We start from the raw sequence: 21396 nt of genomic DNA on the forward strand, positions 1-21396 counted from the left end.
CTAGGAGACAGAGGTTGCAAGTGATCCAAGATTGTGCCACTGCACTCCAACCAGGGTGGCAGAGTGAAACTCCACCTCAAAAAAAAAAAAAAAAATAACAAAATAATAGTTTCACCTGACATTATGCAATCAATTTGTGATTGTGATTTTTCAGGATTTTAGATGTTAGGGATTGTAGACTTTAGGAATTTAGACTTTAAGAACACTGATCTTTCAGGATTTTAGCATTCTGGATTATGGCATCTGGGATTGTGTTTTTTGGGATTACAATCCAAACTCAAAGGATCTTCTTGTCATCCACCTACCTTGTCATTTAACAGATGATATTAGTCAAACGTCAAACTATCTCAAAATTAGGGTTAGAATTTAAGTCTCTAGACTCCCAGTTTAGACAGTGCCCCATCCTACCCCTCTGCCTTCTTGTTGAGCCATTTGAGAAGAGGCCCTCGGAGTAGTGGTCATGGTAGTAAAAGATAAGGTCATGGCATGTCCATAAGGAGAAAGGGTAAAAGGGCATGACAAGGCACAGTCTGAGCACCTGCATTGGTATTGATAGCAGTATCTGGGGCTACACCCGTGGGATGTAGAGAGATGCTATCTTCCCACAGAGAAACACATACACAGAGGTTATGCTTCCTCTCACTAGAGTAAACTCAAATTCTACCTTTTTTTGGAAGCCCTCCCGGATCTGAATCTATCAAACAAAATTAAATTCCCGTAGAATTTATTGCTTGAAACATTGTTGTAAAGATCAAGGGAGATAATGCATATTGGAGTGCTTTGTAGAGGGTGACGTATTATAGTATTATTAATGAGAATCCTCAGTTAAATATGAGAAACCTTGCCTCCTAGACATGGTGTCTGCTTTGACATGAAAGGAAACATGAAAAAGATGCTACCATCTTAACCTGTGGTTAATATTTCTGAACTTTATTTATAGAATTAAAATTGAAGGGGGTCTATGAAGAAAGAGTAAATCAGCTTAAACTGGCATCAGAATTTTGGCTTTATTGTCTATTTTCATCTTGGTTTATACATCATGCTCATAGTCTATAGTAGTTAATTTTCCCTTATATAACAAAATAAGGATAAGGTGGTCTCAACCGATTCTGAAAGGTTCTATCTAGCAAAAAGTGATATAGTCTCTCGGGTTGTTGAATTCCCAGAACATAACTAGAACCTCTGAGCTGTCAAATATTGGGTCGATTTCATCATTCTGTAGTAGATTTTTGACAACTGTCCAATTAAAAAGCTCTAAAAAAAATGAAGACTTACTGAATCATATTTTTTCAGAGGAATCACTTGACTCAGAAATGGTAGTCAGCACTAAGAGAGAACGAAAACAGATCTTTCCCTGATCTATACTGTGAAAGTAGCACAGAAGCACTTTGAAACTCATCTTCACAAGGAGCAGGTAACTTCCAAATCCTAATACAAATGCCAGGATCACTCAGTTCAATAAAACTCACCAGCAGTCAGGCATGCACCTTTCCATCTCAACCAACAGTACCGAAACAACTTAGAGAAACAGCCTGAACAGTGAAGAATGAAGCCCCTGGTTCACCGAAGTTCAATTTCTCCTTTAGAGTCTCACAAAGAAATATGGGCTTTAGAAGCAGCCAATTAAGCCCACCTGTCCCTGAGGAAATTCGGCCAGTTTATATTCATTGAGCAGTGAGTGGATGAAGAATCATCTGCAAGTTGTTCTCAGGGAACAGATTTCTTACATGAAATCAAAGTCCTTTCTTTGATGTATCTGCCACTACCCACAGTAACACCCCAGTGCCAGTCTTCAGAGAGATCTCCCTTACATAGTTTACAGAGAAAATACAGTATATCCACTTATGCTCAGCTACTACAAGCAACTGAAAAACAAACACACTCACTAAGACTCATGTGGACAAACCTGTTTGTACATATAGAAAATCTGAAGCAATGTCATCGTGTTTGAAAGCTGATAGACGTGTCAAGGTACTTCTCACTTAGCACAGACAAAAAATAAAGCACAATTTACTTTTATTTATAAGCCCACCTGATTCTAACTCGAATAAGGAAGGGGAACAGTTTATTTCAAGATGGTCTTGTAGAGAAATAAGTTTTCATTTAACCTGTGGTGCTGTTACGTTCAAATGCTGCATTAGAGCTCCCTGATGTTGGGCAGTAGGCACCAGTCACTGGAATACAGGCCTTAGTTACAAGTTAAGAAAATATTTGCCTTTGGAGCAACAAACATCAAGTGAGTTGTACAGGCCATTAAAGAAAGCCTATCAGAGACCATTTGGCCATTTGTCCATTGACCGTGTATGGTAATCTTTTGTCATTTTTAGAAAGAATAGGTCAGGAACTTCAACAACCCACCACTCTACTTCTTTCCAGGAGCTTGACACCATCATAATGTCTCTGATCTCAGAAACCCAAGTAGAAATCACCAAATCTCAAGAAGCGATTCATAAAGAGCTTACTCGGCAGACTTTCGAGTCAGAAACTGCTGTTGTCTATAGCCCTTCTATGCCACATTTACTTTTTTTATTGACAATGAAACTGTGAAAGGGCTATGTGGACCCTGGCTGCATCTTTTCTCAGCCTGCCTCGTGGGTGAGTTTCCCTGTACATACGTCTGTTATTGTACTTGGAAAGTGGCACCATGACTCTGTTTATGAAGACTGGTCCCAAAACTGGATAAAGTCCTAGAAGATTGTGTTAGGCATTCCCCCTTAGTTGCTGGATCATTTGTTGGTGAGGGAGTGTGTATAGGGCAACAACTAATAAGGTCTGGGAACTCAGGGAAGTGGATGTTAATCAACTTGTACTCCAACACCTAGATATAATCATATAGTTTGCCCATCTCTTAGGTACTTGAAATCCAGTATTCTAGAGGGACAACTTTGATAACAAAAAGTAGCTGTGCCCATTAATAAAGTTTTGGTCCAGGTGAAGAGCACATACACTCATTAGAATACAGAGGATCAGCCCGGCAACTTGCAGGCTGTGTTTAGCACTCTCCTTATTTTCTCAAAGCCTTTGCTCTTTAGTGACATAGGGATGAAGATACCTACCTTGCAAGGGTGTGATGAGAATCAAACAGGACAATGCTGTTTAATTGGATGAAACAGAATAATGCTCAGCATTGTGGTTACAATGTAGAAGTTGTGCCGTAATTGCTGGAATATAATGATACACTAGAGAATATAATGGTACACTAAGCAAGATCTCATCCAATTTCCTCATTCTACAAATAAGAACCTCTGGGTGCAGGGATGTTTATAATTTCCAGTGGTTGCCCAATAGATTAATCACAAATTCACAAGAGGAAAGCAGGTTTCCTGTCTCTCAGTGGAACATCCTTAACCCTACATTATACTATATCGCTTTTATCCTTTTACAAAGAATTTACCATAACTTTGTCCCTGTGGTACATTAACAAGTTATGCACTCATGTTAATAACTTTTTGCTGTAGAACACATAGTAGTGAATAGGGAAAAGTAAACAAAATGAAGTTTATGCATAAAGGATAAGACCTATAGGGATGTGCTTAATGAAAGGACTTGGGGTGTGAGATAGGAAATTCCAATTAAAATAGCACACACTTAAATACAGGCTATAACCCATTCTTTCAAGAATGTTAGTCAGAATGGTGTTATTTTCTATTTCTTTTCCTACTAAATATTTCCCAATTATTTTTTGATGAGCTTGAGTGTCCAAAAGCTCAGGTAAGGGAATTTATTTTGACAGAACACAGATGATCCTCCCTGGGAATTGCTGCCACTAAGTCTTCTGTGAATCTGCATTCCTCTATCTGGCAGCTCCAAGAAGATATTTGTAAATAGCAATGTTAAGTAAATAGCCACAGCATGAAGAGTCCTTCCACCAGATTAGTACCATTCCTGACTGCTGGGGACGGCAAACTCGCATTTAAATAAAACTCCCAAATATGTCACACTGCTCCTCGCCTTTCATATATTTATCCTAAGTCAAAACAATGTCTTGTCTTTGGAGAACACAAAGGGAAACAAGCATCAGGCCTGGACTTTAGTCCCCTGCCCCACATCTTCTTACCTTCCCATCTATAAATGTGCAGTTTCATTGACGAAAGTTGTGTTTCTGCATATTTGTGTGTGATTTTTTTCCCCTATGCACAAACTGTCAATAGTTACTAAGGCAGGAGAACATGTTCTATCTTTCTGGAAGCAGAAAAATTAGTTATAATCTGTCAGATAACAACTGTTTATCAAGGAATTCTTCCAGGAGCACTAACCTTTGTTTAATATGTCGTTGATTTTCTAAACTGTTAAGTATGCCTTATAATGGTGAAAACCTACATGATACCACTCACTACATCAGCTAATATCTAGTTTATTAGAACATTAACATTTACCACTGACAATTAACTGACAAATTGCATGTGTATGTGATTTATAATGAGAGATTTGAAGGTGAACACAAGTTAAGTATTTTTAAATGGCATGTGGGAATGCTGTAGTGAAGCCTAGACTCTTCTTGTCCTTCCCTTTTCTTCTTAGAAGAAACAGACCAGTACTGTGCAAGTATGAAGCCCCTCCCCTTTGAGCTTGGTGAACTAATCTGCAATTAGCCATTGGAAAGCCTGTGCATAATTAATTAAACATTACTATTGAAGAAAGATGTGTACATGTGTGTGCAGATAGAGAACTTGAGAATAAGATAAGGCAAAGTGTTCTAAACAATGAAAAAACATTGTGTTGCTCCATTGTTGGTGCAAGGTAAGATTCATGTTTATTCCTTTACAGGGACTATATTAGTCTGGTAGGGCTGCCAAAACAAAAATGCCACAGACTGGGAGATTTAAACAACAGAAATATATTTTCTCACAATTCTGGGACTAGAAGTCCAAGGTCAATGTGTCAGCAGGTTTTGTGTCTGGTGAGGCCTTTCCTCCTGGCTTGTAAACTGCCATCTTTTCACTATGTTCTTACATGGCCTTAGATCTTGCAAGTTTTTAGCCTTTATTTTACTTTTGAAATTTTTTGTTTTTATTAAATTATTGTACATACATTTGAGATGTGCCAATAGATATAATATGCACCATTTAAATCTTCACCAAGTTACAAATAATAAAATGATCTTTAAGATTGTCAGGTTTTTGAAATATCGTAAGAATCTATAAATGTACAATCATTTATTTATTTAAATAATTTTCTTCATTCAACATACACTTAATATCTCCAACTATTGACCTACTATTATTTCTATCATAGAGCTGTTGCTATATACTATTCAAAAAAACTAAAAATGTTTTTATAAATTGAACATGGAAAAAGACTACTGAATGTGGCAAAGCCACAATAATTTATACAGATGTATATGTACTTGCTTATGCATCAAAAATTTTTAGTGCATATGTCCCTCAAAGGCAAATATTTTAGTAGGCCATCCCATCAATTGACTGGAACTTAAAAGTGTTTGATGATAACAATGCTTTCTTTTTGACAAAAATAAGTTGCATATTACTAAAGTTCAGATTAATATTTTACAAAGTACTTCGCAATTTTTTCACTATACACTATTTCCAAAGTTAAAAACATAAAATAACTCTCTCCAATGAAATACTCAGATGAAATGAGGATCACATCCTTTTCCTATTTTACTTTTCTTATCTTTGTATTCTGTTTGTGGCTATATATGCAGATATCCTTGAAATTAGAAATATAGCCGGAGGGTTTTCCTCCTAATAAAATTGCATTTTAAATGAATATTAATAGCGTAACTTTTTATTTTTAACCTCTTTTATTACAAACATTTTAAATATATGCCAAAGTAGATATAGTAACATAATGAACATTCGTATTTCCATCAAATAGCTTCAACAAATGGCCAATATCGCTTTATCTATTTCTCCAACTATGTAATTATTTTGAAACAAACCCCAGACATCTTAAAACTTCTGTGAATACTTTACAGTGTATCTTTAAGAGATTACTATTTTTAAAAACATAACCACAATATCATTATAATCTCAAATAACAATAATCACTGTATACCATCAAATATTTAGCCACTAATCAAATTTCCAGTTTGGTTCGATTACTTTTATTTAATATCTCTACAATATTTTTTGTAGGTTTCCTCTCTCACTTTCATTCTTCAATTTATTTATTGAAGAACCTGGACCATTTTTCCTGGAACATTTTCTGTACATTAGATTTTGCTGATTGCATTCCTATGTTTCTTTGTCTCCTGTGCTTACCATAAAATAATAGACTAAGCGATTAGGTTTTGTATTATTTTTGGCAAAAATGCACATAGTTGAGTTTTATTTTCTTTCTTGCACCATATCTGAAGGCATGTAAAAAGGGGTTGCTTCTCTTTTTGTGATTAATCAATAGGTTTAGGTGTTGCCACCTTCACCCATTCACTAAAAAGTTTCCCATGTGGTTTTCACTTACTGCTATCAGCAGCCATTCATATTTATTACAAAGATCCATTAATTACAAAGATCCAAAAATCTCTATTGTAATGTGGCAATATTCCAATCTAATTCTTAACCTTTAATACATTATTTAATAAATATAAATAAAGTATAATTATTTTCATTTCTTCTTTCAGGAAATTCCAATTTAAGGACTTTGCATTATTCTTCATAGCACTTATTTAAAATTATTGTAAGAGAGGTCCCTTTTTGTCTCTGTGTGAGACTGGTTGGTTGTGTACTTATAGAGGAGAGCTTTACTTCCATTTGAATGATAAGCTCTTGAGGGCAGGCAACAACACATCTTATATTTATTTTTATCTAGCACCTACCATGATGTACTTTACATTGCAGACACTCAAGAAAGTCGTGGTAATTTGGTGGGTTAGAATGCTTTGGCACCTGCCAACCTCATCTTTGGGCCATTTCCTTTACCCTACCCCTCCTCCAAGTATGGCTCTGTTCATCATTTTTACCACATTTTGTGGGATAGTGAAGTGTAAAGTCATTGATTGATAGTTGGTGTTTATGCATTAGGTTCTACCTCACTCTAGAAAGTAACTGTTGATATTTTAAATTCTGAAACAGAAAGATCCACTTGTGCTGGTGTCAACTATTCAATTAAAGTCAATCCATTTCTAACAAAGTTTTTAAAAAGGCAGAGATAAATAATTTACTGATGTTAGTTACTACTAACTACTAATGTCAGTTACTGCACAGTAGTATTTTATTCATTTATATAAAGGATCTTTAAAATATCTTTCAATATAATATAATATATAATATATATTAATATAATAATAAATTAATCTGAAAATGATTTTCAGGAAAGGAATACGTTGAGTCATTGTGTGATTAGTATCTCTACAACGTTTACATAGGGGTTTACACAAATAGGCAGTAATATTTATTACTGCTAAAATGAAATCGAAGACATATTACTGTAATACTGTAAGGAGTTCATGGTCCAGTCTGGGAGACAGAATCTATGGTGATAAACAAATGATAATACATATATAATGGTGTAGTAAGGATTCAGAGAACACTATTAGACCTCACTGAGATTGTTATAATTATTATAAGTCATTTGAGACTTTACCTCAGGAGAGATCAGTAAAAAATTTCTCCTCATCTCAGTTTCTAGAAGTGGTTATTATATTCCATGGATATGTAATGGCAGAATTTAGATCAAATTTTTATCAAAAGTTCAGATAGGACAAAAATGCCACATATGGATAGAAATTTCCAGTTTTCCAATGATAGATGACATCCATTTTTAAGTCAGTTTTAGTATCAGTAAATCAGTTTGAAAGGTTATATAAAAACATATGTCATAAACTTCTTCTTTACATCCCTTACTCAGAATCTGCCTAAATTAATAACAGAATTTTCTAGGCTTTGATGACAGGTTATTCTCAGGAAACTGCCACCACAGCACCTAACAATTCGATGTCATGATGCTTACTCCAGATTGAGTGCTACAGATTTGCTATATTCCTATTTGAGTTCAAAACTGAATAAGAAATGGCAGTTGCATTTTAATTTGAGGTAACATTTAGAAATGATTTAAGAAATGTGATTAATGACAACACAGATTTATTAGATTCAATTATTAGGAGGCTTGTTTTTACCTTTTTCATGTTTCAAGCAGGCACTAAATAATTCTGTCAACCTGTTATAAGACATTTATAAATGGCATTGCATAGAATTATTTACATGTCTCTTGAACATGATAAAGTACTTATCATAATAAATTATTATGGAAAAGGCAGTGCTATTAATCACTTGTTAAATGTTAATAACATTTACCAACATTTATTTCTTTTAAAGCAGCAAGAAAAAATAGGTATTTCTTTTTTTTCTGTAATATAATTTTTATTGAGACTGAATAAAGCATTTGAAACACTGAATGAGTCGTTTCATATACTAAATTTGGAGTTTTTCATTTGAGATAACAAAGCAGTGGGAAATCAATGCTATGACAACTAACATTTGACTATAAAACTTAAAGTATAATAATAATAAAAAAATTAAAACTCTGTATTCCAAAAAAAAAAAAAATTGCTTCTTAGTTTTACTTCTATTTTAGACATTATCTACTGAATCTCTTCAATAGTCAATTTGGATGTTACTCCCTTTTACATTTTTAATAAAACCATGAGCATTTATCTTTTTTGCATTTTCAATATAATTTAATAACAACTTTTGGTTATATTGATATTTATTGTTTAATTGTACTTTTAAACATTGTTTTGCTGCCAAGTAAAGTAATAATCACATTTAAAAAAAAAGAAAGTTCCTATAGGTACTTTTTCATGTTTAGCATGTTATTCAATATTGTTTACAAGTATAAATTTACAACAAATGGAAATTTAAAAATAGGTATTTCATTTTGAAAAATGATCAACTGAAATAAGGATTTTATTATTTCCAGATTCCAGATTCTCAACTCTAGACTTAAATAGTTAAATCTTTTACCTCTTAAAAATTCTTGTATTTATTGGCTTTAATGTAGATGAAAATAACGTATTTGAGTTTTACAAAAATTTAGCTTCTAGAGTGCAAAAGCTTTTGAGAACGTAAGTGGGGTAGAAAAATTAAAACTAGGTTGTATATTATAAAGCACTTTCTGTACTACTTAACCAGGAAAGCATCTAAATATTTATTCACTTTCCAATGTAGTACATTTATGCCATCTTCTGGCAACGGTTCCTCAAGCTGGGAATATTCAAATTAACACGCATCAAAATAACTTAATATTTCCTTACAGAGTCACTAGCTGACATTCCTTAAATAGTATGAAGTCCTGTAAAATTGGAACAAGGCCACAATAGTGGCTATCTTTAGTAAACAGAGAAAAGGTGATATTACAAAATCACTGTTATGTTAGTTGGCTAGTCCCAATATATCAGAACAGACGCTAAACATTCACAAAACCTGTAAAAGTTAAACATTTGGAAAACACCAAGTGTTCATGAAGAGATGGAGCAATGACAGCTCTATTTCACACAGTGCTGATAGAAATATAACTTGGAAAACTGAATGTGCCTCTCCAAAAATTCGTACGTTAAAACCCTAATCCCCAATATTATGGCATTTAGAGATGGTTCCTTTGGGTGGTAATGAGATAAGTATTTTTTTTCCTTTTTTTCTTTCTAATTTTTGTGGGTACATAATAGATGTATACATTTATGGAGTACATGGGATATTTTGATGCAGGTATGCAAGGCATGATAATCACACCATTGAGAATGGGTTATCTATCCCCTCATGCATTTATCCTTTGAGTTACAAACAATCCAATTACACTCTTTTAGTTATTTTTAAAAGTATAATTAAGTTATTATTGACTATAGTCACCCTATTGTGCTATCAAATAGCAGATCTTATTTATTCTTTCTATTTTTTTTTTTTTTTGTACCCATTAACCATCCCCACCTCCCCACCCAGTTCCCCACCACCCTTCCCAGCCTCTGGTAACCAACCTTCTACTCTCCATGTCCATGAGATCAACTGTTTTGATTTTTAGATCCCACAAATAAGAGAGGACATGTAATATTTGTCTTTCTGTGCCTGGCTTTTTTCACTTAACATAGTGATCTCCAGTTCCATCCATGTTGTTGCAAACGACTGGATCTCATTTTTTTATGCCTGAACATGAATGTGGAAAAAACAGCCTTTCCTATAAGATCTGGAACACTACAAGGATGTCCATGTCATCACTGTTATTCAACATAGTAGTGGAAGTCCTAGCTAGAGATTAGCATATTTATTTTTAAAACATGAGTTAACCTGCTTCCTCTCTCTCTCTCTCTCTCTGTTCTCTGCCATGTAAGGACATAAGAAGATACAATGTAAAGATGTATAGAAGCTACTGTTTCAGTCTGTAAACCAGGAAGAGGGCCCTCACCAGAACCCAACCATGCCGACAACCTGATCTCAGGCTTCCAGCCTCCAGAACTGTGAAAAATAAATTTCTGTCGTTTAAGCTATGCAATTTATGGTATTTTTGATAGAGTGGCCCAAACTAAGTTAGTATTGTCCAATAAAAGTAAATAAGATCATACTTTATGACTCACAACTTCACTCCTTAGTATATAACAAAGCAATACTAACTGCATTTATTTCTTTCCTTGGAAAGATAACTAGGTCACTTTATATCCCATCTAACAATATTTTATAAAATCTGGTTTAATGTCTGTAATCTTTTTCAATAGCTTGGTATGTAAACGAGGTCACTTCTTTTTCATCTCTTCAAATTTGATTGCTTAGAACTTCATGCATCCTGATTAGCAGTATGTCCACTTTCCCCTTTTTAAGGCCTTTTAGCTTTCATTAACCAAGAAAAGGAGAGTTTACTCGACACAAAAAAATCACTTCTTCCCCCAAAACCTAGCCACACAAAGAGCTAGAAAGTCCAGTTCTAACACCATTGTGTTGTTGCCACATGGAGTCATAGTTGAACTCTCTGGTTCTGTGAGATCTAATGTTACTTGTTCCAAACTGAGGTGAGTTCTTTGGTGGTCTGGATACTTTATGAGACACAAGGATACCCTGGTCTAGGGCTTCAACTTTACCATTGTGTATTTATGTGTCTGTGTGTTTAACTTCCCACTCAAACTATCAGCCCTTGTTCTTCCAAGTGAAATGAGACCTCCTGGGAGTACGGGCATATTTCCAAAAACTTTGTGACATATGCCAATGATATTTCCTTTGAACAAGAGTCCACTGATGAAAGTGCCATAATAGCTTTCATGAATAAATGACAATCTACTTTTTAAAATTTTAGAACAGCTTTAGGTTTCAGCAAAATTGAGCAGAAAAAAATAGAGTTCCATATACTCCCTGCCCCTACATTTGCATAGCCTACTCCATTTTCAACATCCCCCACCAGAGAGGTACATTTACTATAACTGATAAACCCACACTGACACATTATTATCACCTAAAGTCCATAGTTTACATGAGAGTTCACTCTTGGTGTTTGATATACTTTGGATGTTTGTTCCCTCCAAATCTCATATTGAAATGTAATCTCCAAAGTTGTAGGTGGGGTCTGGTGGGAGGTGTTTGAGTCATGAGAGCGGGTCTCTCATGAATGGCTTGGTATCCGCCCCCGCCCCCCCCGCCACAGTAATGAATTTGCATGAGATCTGGTTGTTTAAAACAGCTTTAGCACCTCTGCACTTCTCTCACTCCCTCTCTCACCATATGATGCGCTGGCTCCCTTTCACCTTCCACCATGACTGTAAGCTTTCTGAATCCCTCACCAGAAGCAGATGCCCATACTATGTTTTGGGTAGAGCATAAAAACCATAGGCCAAATAAACCTCTTTTCTTTATAAATTACTCAGTCTCAGGTATCCATTATAGCAACAAAAACAGACTAATACAGTGTTGTACATTTTATGGGTTTGGGAAAATGTTTAATGAATGACATGTATCCATCATTATAGTACCATACGAAGTAGTTGCACTGCCCTAAAAAAACTCCTCTGTGTTCCACCTATTCATCCCTCCCCAATCCCAACCCCTGGCAGCCAATGAAACTTTTACAATCTCCATAGTTTTGCCTTTTCCAGAATGTCATAAAGTTGGAATCATTCAGTATGTAGCTTCTCAGAATTGGCTTTCACTTAGTAATATGCATTTAAGTTTCCTCTGTGTATTTTCATGGCTTGATAGCTCATTTTTTGATAGCACTGGATAATAAATAGTCCATTGTCTAGATGTACCAATTCATTTAACCATCCACCTTCTGAAGGATATCTTGGTTGCTTCCAAGTTTTGCCAATTATGAATAAAGCTATAAACATTCAACTGCCAGTTTTTGTGTGGACATAAGTTTTCAACTTATTTGTGTAAACACCAAGGAGAGTCATTGCTGGATCATATGGTAGGAGTATGTTTAGTTTTGTAAGGAACTGCCAAAGTGTCTTCAAAATTGGATGTACTACTTTGCATTACCATCAGCAAAAAAACAAGAGCTCTTGTTGCTGCACATCCTTGCCAGTATTTGTTGTTGTCATTGTTCTGGGTTTGGTTTAATCTGAAAGAGAATGGAACCTGGGCCCCAGTCCAGAAAGCACAGAATCTTAGCCACTAGGCCACAGGGCGAGGTGCGCTTTTGTCAATGCTGCAGGGAATAGAAGCAGGCAGTTTAAGCATTTTAAAGGATTTTAACTTGTTTCAGATGTGAGCTCAATTGGAAGGTTGTTTAGCTAATTACCTAGATGTTACCATTTCAAAGACAGGATCAGATTTACATCTCCAAAGGACTGTGAAGTCCAGCAGGACATTTAAAGGGTATTCTCTGATATTGGGTCAATAAATCATCCATGTCATTTATTAGTTATGGTTTAGAAGAAAAACTTTGTTGGATCTGTATTTTATAATCTCAGTAGTTTTCTTCTCATTCTGTAGTTGTTCCATTTGTTTTCTCTCCTCCAAATTTAAAGACGTTTACCCTCTTTTGAGAGAAAAAAAAGTTTGCATTGTGGAATTTCAAAAATCTCTGCCGAAGAGCTTATGGGAGCTGAGGGAACAAGCAGAAAGGGATGAATTCAAATGACAGGGGTACAAGGAGGAGGAGCAGTTGGAGGCAAAATGGAGAAAGTCTCCGAAGTCTTTTTTCATTTGAAATAACTTTAGACAATCTTGATTTCCTCTTGCAAAGAAATTTCTTTATCAAAAACTCTTTTAGAAGCTTCTAAGTAACATTGAAAAATTGCTCTCCCAGTTATTTTGGTTTTATTTTAAAGCCAGCTTTATTTTTATTATTAGAGCATGCAGATAAACTATTTTAAATGTTTCAAAGATATCCTATTTAGGCTGTTGTAGTTAGGGGTCTTTGTGCTTTAAAACCATTTTTCTAGATATTGACAGGAGGTGGCACCATAAGTATTGTACATGAATTCACCTGAAGTTTCTAAAGTTGGATGTCTCCTTTAGAAGTACAAATGCAAATTAGATTTTCCCTTTGAATGACCAAAAAGATCTAGTGGGAGGAATTTTGGTTACTCCAGATGAAAGTGCAGATTTGACCACTGAGCCAAGCTTCAGAATCTGGCCAGTTTTAAAGATTACAAATTTTTCATTTAAGCCACAAAAATTTCATTTTCTCTCTTCAAAGAAAACCTGTTTTCTCCTTGACCAAATTTCAAGTGAGTGAAAAGGTTTCAAACCCTAAGAAATAAGACAAACAAAACCTTTACTGCAGAGAAAAATGAAAACGACAAATATGCAGTCCACAGAATCCGTAGAATTAAAGCTCTGCTTTAAAGTAGGAGTTTTCTCAAAGGACTCCTCTTGAGGAAACTCCTACCTTAAAATCAGAGCATCAATTCCAGCTCCATTGAGCATGGAATTGGGTTGCTTGAATAAGGTTTCAATCTCAAACTGAAATCAGGGCAACTGAAAACCTGAGAGGAGCTTTGACAGAGACCCCCATCAGCTGTAACAAGGTCGGGTGAATGAAAAGCATTCCCTCTTGGCATAATTAATTTAGGGAGTCCTGAAATTTTATTTTCTTTTACATGTACAAATTTTAGAAGTTTCTTTCTATAAAACCAAGTATTATTAAATCAAATTTAGCCTAAAGCAGCCTCCTTACATATTTTAAGGTCAGCCTAAAAGTTTCTCTGTACATCATGAAGTATAACTTAAATGGGTTGTACATAGACTGTAGCCTACTCTTGTGCCAATCACTGAGTTTTGGCCAATCAACCGTGGCCAACTGTTCAAATCATATTCAAATAAGGCAAACCCTGAGCTGTAACCAATACCAAAATCAAATTTCTACTTCAAAAATAAGTCTTTTTTGACCTCTAACTTTGGGATGCTACAGAGGGCCCCTGAAGCATCCAAAAGAGAGGTAAACAGGATTATTTGACATGTTAAGTTACATGCAAAGCATTGCCAAATAAGAAATAATGTTTAACTTTCTTCAGCCTATATTTTAATGAATGTTATTAATATATGTTCAAAAATTGTATGGAATTCCTAAAATTCTAATATGTCTGAGTATATGCTATCAATCATAATTATGGGTAAGTTACTGTAGACCACAGAAATAACCACATTTCCTTGTCAATTGTGTCTTTAACTGTGACTATTTAAAGCCATTTCCATAGTTAACTGCTTGATTCTGATGCAGTTTCTGAAAACTTCACAAGCATGCAACATCCAAGAATACGATGTCTTTAAGGAGGTTCAGGAAAGGATGGAAAGGACCCTGAGAAGCACTCCTTAGTACAGGTTTCTAATCACTTTAGAATCATATCATTTGGACTGGGTAAGAATTCCCAGAACTTTAATGAAGAGACTGACTAATATATAAAACTGCTCACCCAAGCAGAACAAAAATTAATATCAAGAAAATATTTTGCAGGTTTCCATGCTAAATCTGCCAGTATTGAAAATGTTTAGATATACAATTTGAATGAACTCCATAGTCTAAGTAAAATTACCTATGATAACCCATCAGTTATCAGTGCTATGCACCTAAATTGGAGAAACAACTGGTATTCAAGAAGACACAAGTCTATTGTTAAGCATAGACTCATGGAAAACCAGGATGGCTATCTTGTCCTTCTTAAGTCCTTAAAGCTATGGTTATTAAAAGTTCTAAATCCAAATTAAATATATATATTGGTATGGTGACTTCTAAGTTGCTAAAATAGTTTATGACCAATGTTTGGTTTGTCAAACCCATATTCTTGGGAAGACAAATAAAAATTTCAGGTACATTCTACTATCTGATGGGCTATTTAAACACTTCTAAAGGGATTTCATTCAATTGTCATTTTCAGTGCATGTTTTCTGGTTGTACAAAACGTTCCCATGCAAGAAGGCTAATGTTATAACAGTAGCTCATTATACCAAAGTGTCTCTTCACCAGGTAAAGAAAGATTTTACTGGTTCACTGACTGAGAGCAATTAACCTCTTCACAATATAGAACATGAAGATTAGACCTTCTAAGAATATCATTGAAAGACTACCCTTGCCATCCACACTGCAGCAAAACTTCTGGACCTTGAACCTTGGGTTCATAATCTCACGACTTAGAGGGGTCCCTCCTTACTCTTGGAACTATAAACACATTGGAAACCTTAAGGTAAAGCTAACCAGGGAAGCTTCTCCTCAGAAGAAGGTGGCATCCTTGATGTAGACAGCTTTATCCCAACATCACAGATAAAGACTTCTCTACTATCATGAGACTCTTATCTTTGAATATTTTTCCCTTGCTTATGCCTCTATGAATGATAGAAGTGAAAGGGGGGGGGGTCTATTGTGTGCACTCATGGGGTATAGTTTATTTGTGAAAAATTTTGCAGCCAGCCTTATATATGGATAACCTTATGCCTTGATAGATGGAAGATGAAGGCCTAATGTACTTGAGAAATGTTAATGGTACATACCTTGCCTCACAGTCAGTCAGAAACAGAAAACTGGTCCACTCCTCTTAGTCAATATCATAGGCTAAAAAGAACACTGCCAGGAGGTCTTCACTCTTCTGAAGGGCATTGTTTGTTAAGTCCTTTTTCCCATGGTTTAGAGTAAATGAGGTAATGATTAGAAATTTATTCCTCATGATATGCTTTATAGCAGATTCTACTGTAGAGGCTATGGTTACATAACAGACTGTAAAGTCTCCTGTGAAAGTTATGCTGAATAACAGAATTGCTCTGGATTAGTAACTGGCTAAACAGATGTATCTATGCAATGCTGGCAATTCTTGTTGCCCATGAAGAAATACATCACATCCAGTATTACAGAGATTCAGTTATATGGTATTAATGAAGAGACTGCTTAAAGTGGGCAGACTCTTCATCTAGCTCATTCTTTGGTCTATTTGATTTTAGTTGGTTTGGTTTATGGGGAACCTGGCTAAGGAGCAGACTCCAAACTCTTGGTGTTATTCTCCTGATAGTCTTAATAGTAGTCTCCCTGGTACACTGTATTCTCTCAAAAGTTTTAAATACTTCCATGCAGCCATCTCTAAAATGTCAGATGGTCTCTCTTTAACTGGAGCGACAAGAGCTGAAAGAAATATGTGACCAAAAAGGCACTGTAACCCACGAATGACATGCTGAGACCAGAAATCCAAAATGATGGTAACTGAGAGTGGCACTAAGGCCCTAAGTTTTGGTCACACTCTCACCATGAGAATCTGACCAAAAGGGGGGAATTTTAAAACAAATTATGGGAGCCCATTGTTTGCCCCAACAGACCAGACCAAACCAAAATGGAGTCATTTATGCTAAATGTGACATAATCAAACTAAGACTTTAAGGAAACACAGAAGATTTTTAGAACAGACCATGTTTTGTTTCTCTCCTGCAGCATAAGAAGGTATTCTCTACTCCAAACCTTACAAAAATAATAATAGTAATAACGTTAAGACCTTGTTTCCACCTTACAAAACCCGCAGTTCTGCTATTTCCCAGTGGGTTTCAAAACCAAGTAAGTACATTTACTATGGTGATAGTGACATCAATGACTAAAGTTTTGGTAAATCTCTCACAATTGAGAGGATGAAAAAATGGGGGGAATTGTTAAATCAAGTGCCTAAAGCTACCTCCTTATATATTCTAAGTTCAGCCTAAAGGTTTCTCTGTACATCATGAACTATAACCTAAATGGAGTTATATATAGACTGTAGCCTACTCTTGTGCCAATCACTGAGTTTTGGCCAATCAACGATGGCCAACTGTTCAAACCATGTTCAAATAAGGCAAATGCCAAACTGTAACCAACCCCGCTGTTTCTGTACCTCACTTCCATTTTCTGTATGTCTTTTCCTTTTTCTGTCCATAAATCTTCTTCTACCATGTGGCTGCACTGGAGTCTCTGAGTCTTCTCTGGCTCAGGAGGCTGCCTGATTTGTAAATCATTCTTTGCTCAATTAAACTCTTAAATTTAATTCAGCTACAGTTTTTCTTTTAACAGTACATATGGTCAAGTAATTTTCTACAAGGCCACTAAGAAGACACAAGGTGGAAAGAGTAGTCTCTCCAATAAATGGTGCTGGGAAAACTGGATATCCACACAAACAACAATGAAACTGGTCTCTTATCCTACACCATACACAAAAATCAACTCAAAATGGATTAAATGCCTAAATATAAGACCTGAAATGTAAAACTCTTTAAAACAAAGGGGATGGGGAAGCTATTTGATATTGGCCTTGGCAGTGACTTTTTGGATATCACACCAAAAGCACAGGCAAAAGCAAAAATAAATAACTAGGACTATATCAAACTAAAAAGCTTCTCCACAGCAAATAAAACCATTAACAAATTGAAAAGGCAGCTAATAGATTGAGAGAAATTATTTGTGAACCATATATCTAATAAGGGGTTAATATCCAAAATATATAAGCAACTAAAAGGAAACTAAAACTATTTTCCTCAAAATATACTTTTTTGGCATATTTTGAAATTCAGGCAAATTTGGCTATTCAGAGGACCTGCAGACAGGAATAGCTCTGAAAAGCTGTCATTTGTGGAGTATATATGCATTGCTACATTAGCAAAATAAATAGCCAGGCTTTCTTTGAGGCCCTACCCCTTATCCAGATCTGGAAATAATTAACTCAACCACAAGCTGCTACTTATTCTTTCTGAGAGCTGTTGCCTTTGAGATTTCATCTACATGACAAGATTGCCTTTACCCCTTGCCTTTATTTCTCTCTCCCTCCCATAATCTTGAAGCATGGTCTTGCCATGCTTTAAGCCCCTATTCTTCTGTTACCTCAAGATGGTATAAAAATGTCAACTATCTGGCCCTGTCTTTGAGATTTTCATATTTTGTATGAGTCCCATGCACACATGTGCACATTAATAAATTTTCTATGTCTTTTCTCCTATTAATCTGCTTTTTGTCAGTTAATTTTCAGTGAACCTTCAGAGGTCAAAGGAGACATTTTTCCTTTTAGCCCCTTCAGAACTCACAAAATTATATAGCAAAATCATAATATAATTAAAGAATGGGCAAAGGACCTGAATAGACTTTTTCCAAAGAAGGCATAAAAATGGCCAATAACTGTATGAAAAGATGCTCAACTTTATTAATCATCAGATAAATGTGAATCAAAAGCACAATTAAATATCATCTCATACCTGTTAGGATGGATATTATCAAAAAGTCAAGCGATAACAAGGGTTTTCAAGGGTGTGGAGAAGAGGGAACTGTTGTACACTCTTGATGAGAATCTAAATTGGTATCGCTATTATGGAAAACAGTATGGAGGTTCCTCAAAAACTTAAAAATATAACTACCTTAAGATCCAGAAATCCCTCTTCTGTGTGTATACTCAAAAGGTGTCTGTGCTCCCATGATGAGCATTATTCACAGTAGCCAAGATATGGGAACAACCTGAGTGTAGTGTGAGTGGGCAGTTGAATGGATAAATTGTGGTAGATACATAATGGAATATTAACCTTAAAATAAAAGATACTGCCATTTGTAACAACATGGATAAAGATGGAAGACATTTTGCCAAGTGAAATAAGACAGACACAAGAAGAAAAATACTGCCTGATCTTGTATGTGGAATGTTTAAAAAAAAAAAAAAAGAGTCAAATACTTAGCGCAAGGAGGAAATGGGGATGTGTAGGTCAAAGGTACAACTTACAGTTACTTGGGTTAAATAAATAAGTCTGAGATCTAATGCACAGCAGGAGGACTATACTTAGCAATATTGTATACTGAAATTTTACTAAGAGTTTATTTTAGATGCTCTTATCACAAACAAAGGTAAATATGGATGGATGGTGATGGATACGTAAAATTGCTTACCTGTGGTAATTATTTCACTATGGATATGTACATCAAAACATCTTGCTGCTCACCTAAAATTAATACAATGAAAACGGAAATGCTCCTGACGGGGCAAGGAGGAGAAAGCTAGGTGACTTGGAGCCAGCGCGGCTGGGTACCTAGCGTCTTCAAGGAACTGCCGCGCGCCGCCAGTCGGGGGCGCGGGCTGGCACCGGGCTCCCTCCGCGGGCCAGGGCCGCGGTAGGGGCGGGATCCGCGCGCGCCTCGGGCCCTGGGAGCAGGAGCCGAAGTCACCGGGTGCTGGCCCTCCGCCCCTCCCTGTTCGGCACCACCTCCCGCAGCCTGGGGAGGGGCCGGGACGGAGCGAGCCCGGTCGAGCGGGGCGGAGCGGGCGCGGGGCCGGCGGCGAAGGTCAGGGGTGGAATCGACGTCGCTGCGGCTGCCGACGACCCCCACCCGGCCGGCGGCCTCCGCAGACCCACCTTGGTCGCGCGGCAGGGGGCGCGCAGAGCCCCGAGGGAGCGAGTCCCAGTGCGTGGGGGCTCGGTGGCTTCTCCCCTCGGGAGGTCGGGCTCCTAGCTCCCCGGACCCGCCTGGCGTCCTCGGCGGGCAGCGGCATGGAGGAGGTGCGCGTGTCGGTGTTGACTCCCCTTGAAGCTGGTCGGGCTGTTGTGCATCTTCCTGACGCTGTATCTGGATCTGGGGGCGGTGCTGAGCCCGGCCTGGGTCACAGCTGACCACCAGTACTACCTGTCGTTGTGGGAGTCCTGCCGGAAACCCGCCAGCTTGGACATCTGGCACTGCGAGTCCACGCTCAGCAGCGGTGAGGGCCCGGCGCACCGCGTCCCCTGCCTCCTGCCCTGGACTGCCTTGCGCCCTACTGCCAGGAGAGCCACCACCTGTCCCCACCTCTCCGCGTCCCCTGCCCTGGCCCGTCCCACCGCGTCCAGGCCCTTCTCGGATCCTGAGGCTCCAACCACCTCCCTGGCGTCCACCCCTCTTCCCTCCCCATCCCTGGCCGCCAAACCTAAAGCCACAGCCCACGTCCTCTCCCTCCCCCGTGGCCATTCCTCCTATTCTGCAGTAACACGTAACGCTATTTTGGGTATTTGTTATCATTTGAGGCGAGAGCCATGTGGCTGTGTAAAAAATGCGACGCCTTCCACACCCCAGTTAAAAAAGAAGCAGGCAAAAACGCCCCAACTCCACCGAGATGCTGCGGGGGTTCTCTGTTGGTCTTCCCCACTCTTTTTTCCCTCCTCTCTCGAGGACGAATTTGCCTAGGTTTACCTCTCAGTGTTCACATTTCTGCCTGTTCCACTCCATCTTATCTGGATTTTCACCAATTAACTCAGATTGGGATTTTATTTCCTTAAACTTTTGGGAGATAGGAAGAGTTGGGAGAGGGAGGGGCTTACTTTCCTTTGTGGTCTTTGGTTGTGAGTTGCCCTCCCATCTCCCCAGTCCAAAGTACCTCTCCTCTCCAGCCAGACCTTTGTTTATTTCTCCTTTGCAAGAGCTGCTCACAGATGGCCTAGGACTTTATTGCTTATTCGGCCAGTACTAAAAGCTGCCAATGGATCCCCACTGTGGGAGATCCCAGGACAGAGTTGTCTGACATTGGAGTTTGGAGTGGAAACAAAATGGTATAAAGACATTATTGGAATGATTGTTCAGTTTAAATAGGGATAGTTATTGTATAATTAGATAATATTGTATTAATGTTAAATTTCCTGATTTGCTCATTGACAGTGGTTAAATAAAATAATGTGTTTTCTGGCCAGGCGCGGTGGCTCACGCCTGTAATCCCAGCACTTTGGGAGGCCGAGGCAGGCAGATCACCTGAGGTCAGGAGATCGAGGCCAGCCTGGCCAACATGGCGAAACCCTGTCTCTACTAAAAATACAAAAAATAGCCGGGTGTGGTGTTGGGCGCCTGTAATCCCAGCTACTCAGGAGGCTGAGGCTGGGAGAATCCCTTGAACCCGGGAGGCGGAGTTTGCAGTGAGCTGAGATCACCATTGCACTCCAGCCTGGGCAACAGAGCCAGACTCTGTCTCAAAAAAAAAAAAAAAATATATATATATATATATATATATATATATTCCTTTTTTTAGTCAATACACACTGAAATATTTAGGGGTACAGGGTCACAACATATGCAGCT

At 37.5% G+C, this 21396-nt stretch overlaps 1 protein-coding gene across 1 annotated transcript in view; it reads right to left on the minus strand.

The window, feature by feature from the left end:
- The window catches only part of LOC107971164 (collagen alpha-1(XXIII) chain), a 273306-nt gene extending 253008 nt beyond the window's left edge, over nt 1–20298 (minus strand). Inside the window, exon 1 of the mRNA XM_054676477.1 lies at nt 19249–20298. Coding sequence (XP_054532452.1) covers nt 19357–20298 — 942 coding nt within the window. The 3' untranslated portion in view covers nt 19249–19356. The remainder of the gene's footprint in view (nt 1–19248) is intronic.
- Between the last annotated feature and the right edge of the window lie 1098 nt (nt 20299–21396).

Source organism: Pan troglodytes, chromosome X (genome assembly GCF_028858775.2).
Source record: "Pan troglodytes isolate AG18354 chromosome X, NHGRI_mPanTro3-v2.0_pri, whole genome shotgun sequence".
NCBI lineage: Eukaryota > Metazoa > Chordata > Mammalia > Primates > Hominidae > Pan > Pan troglodytes.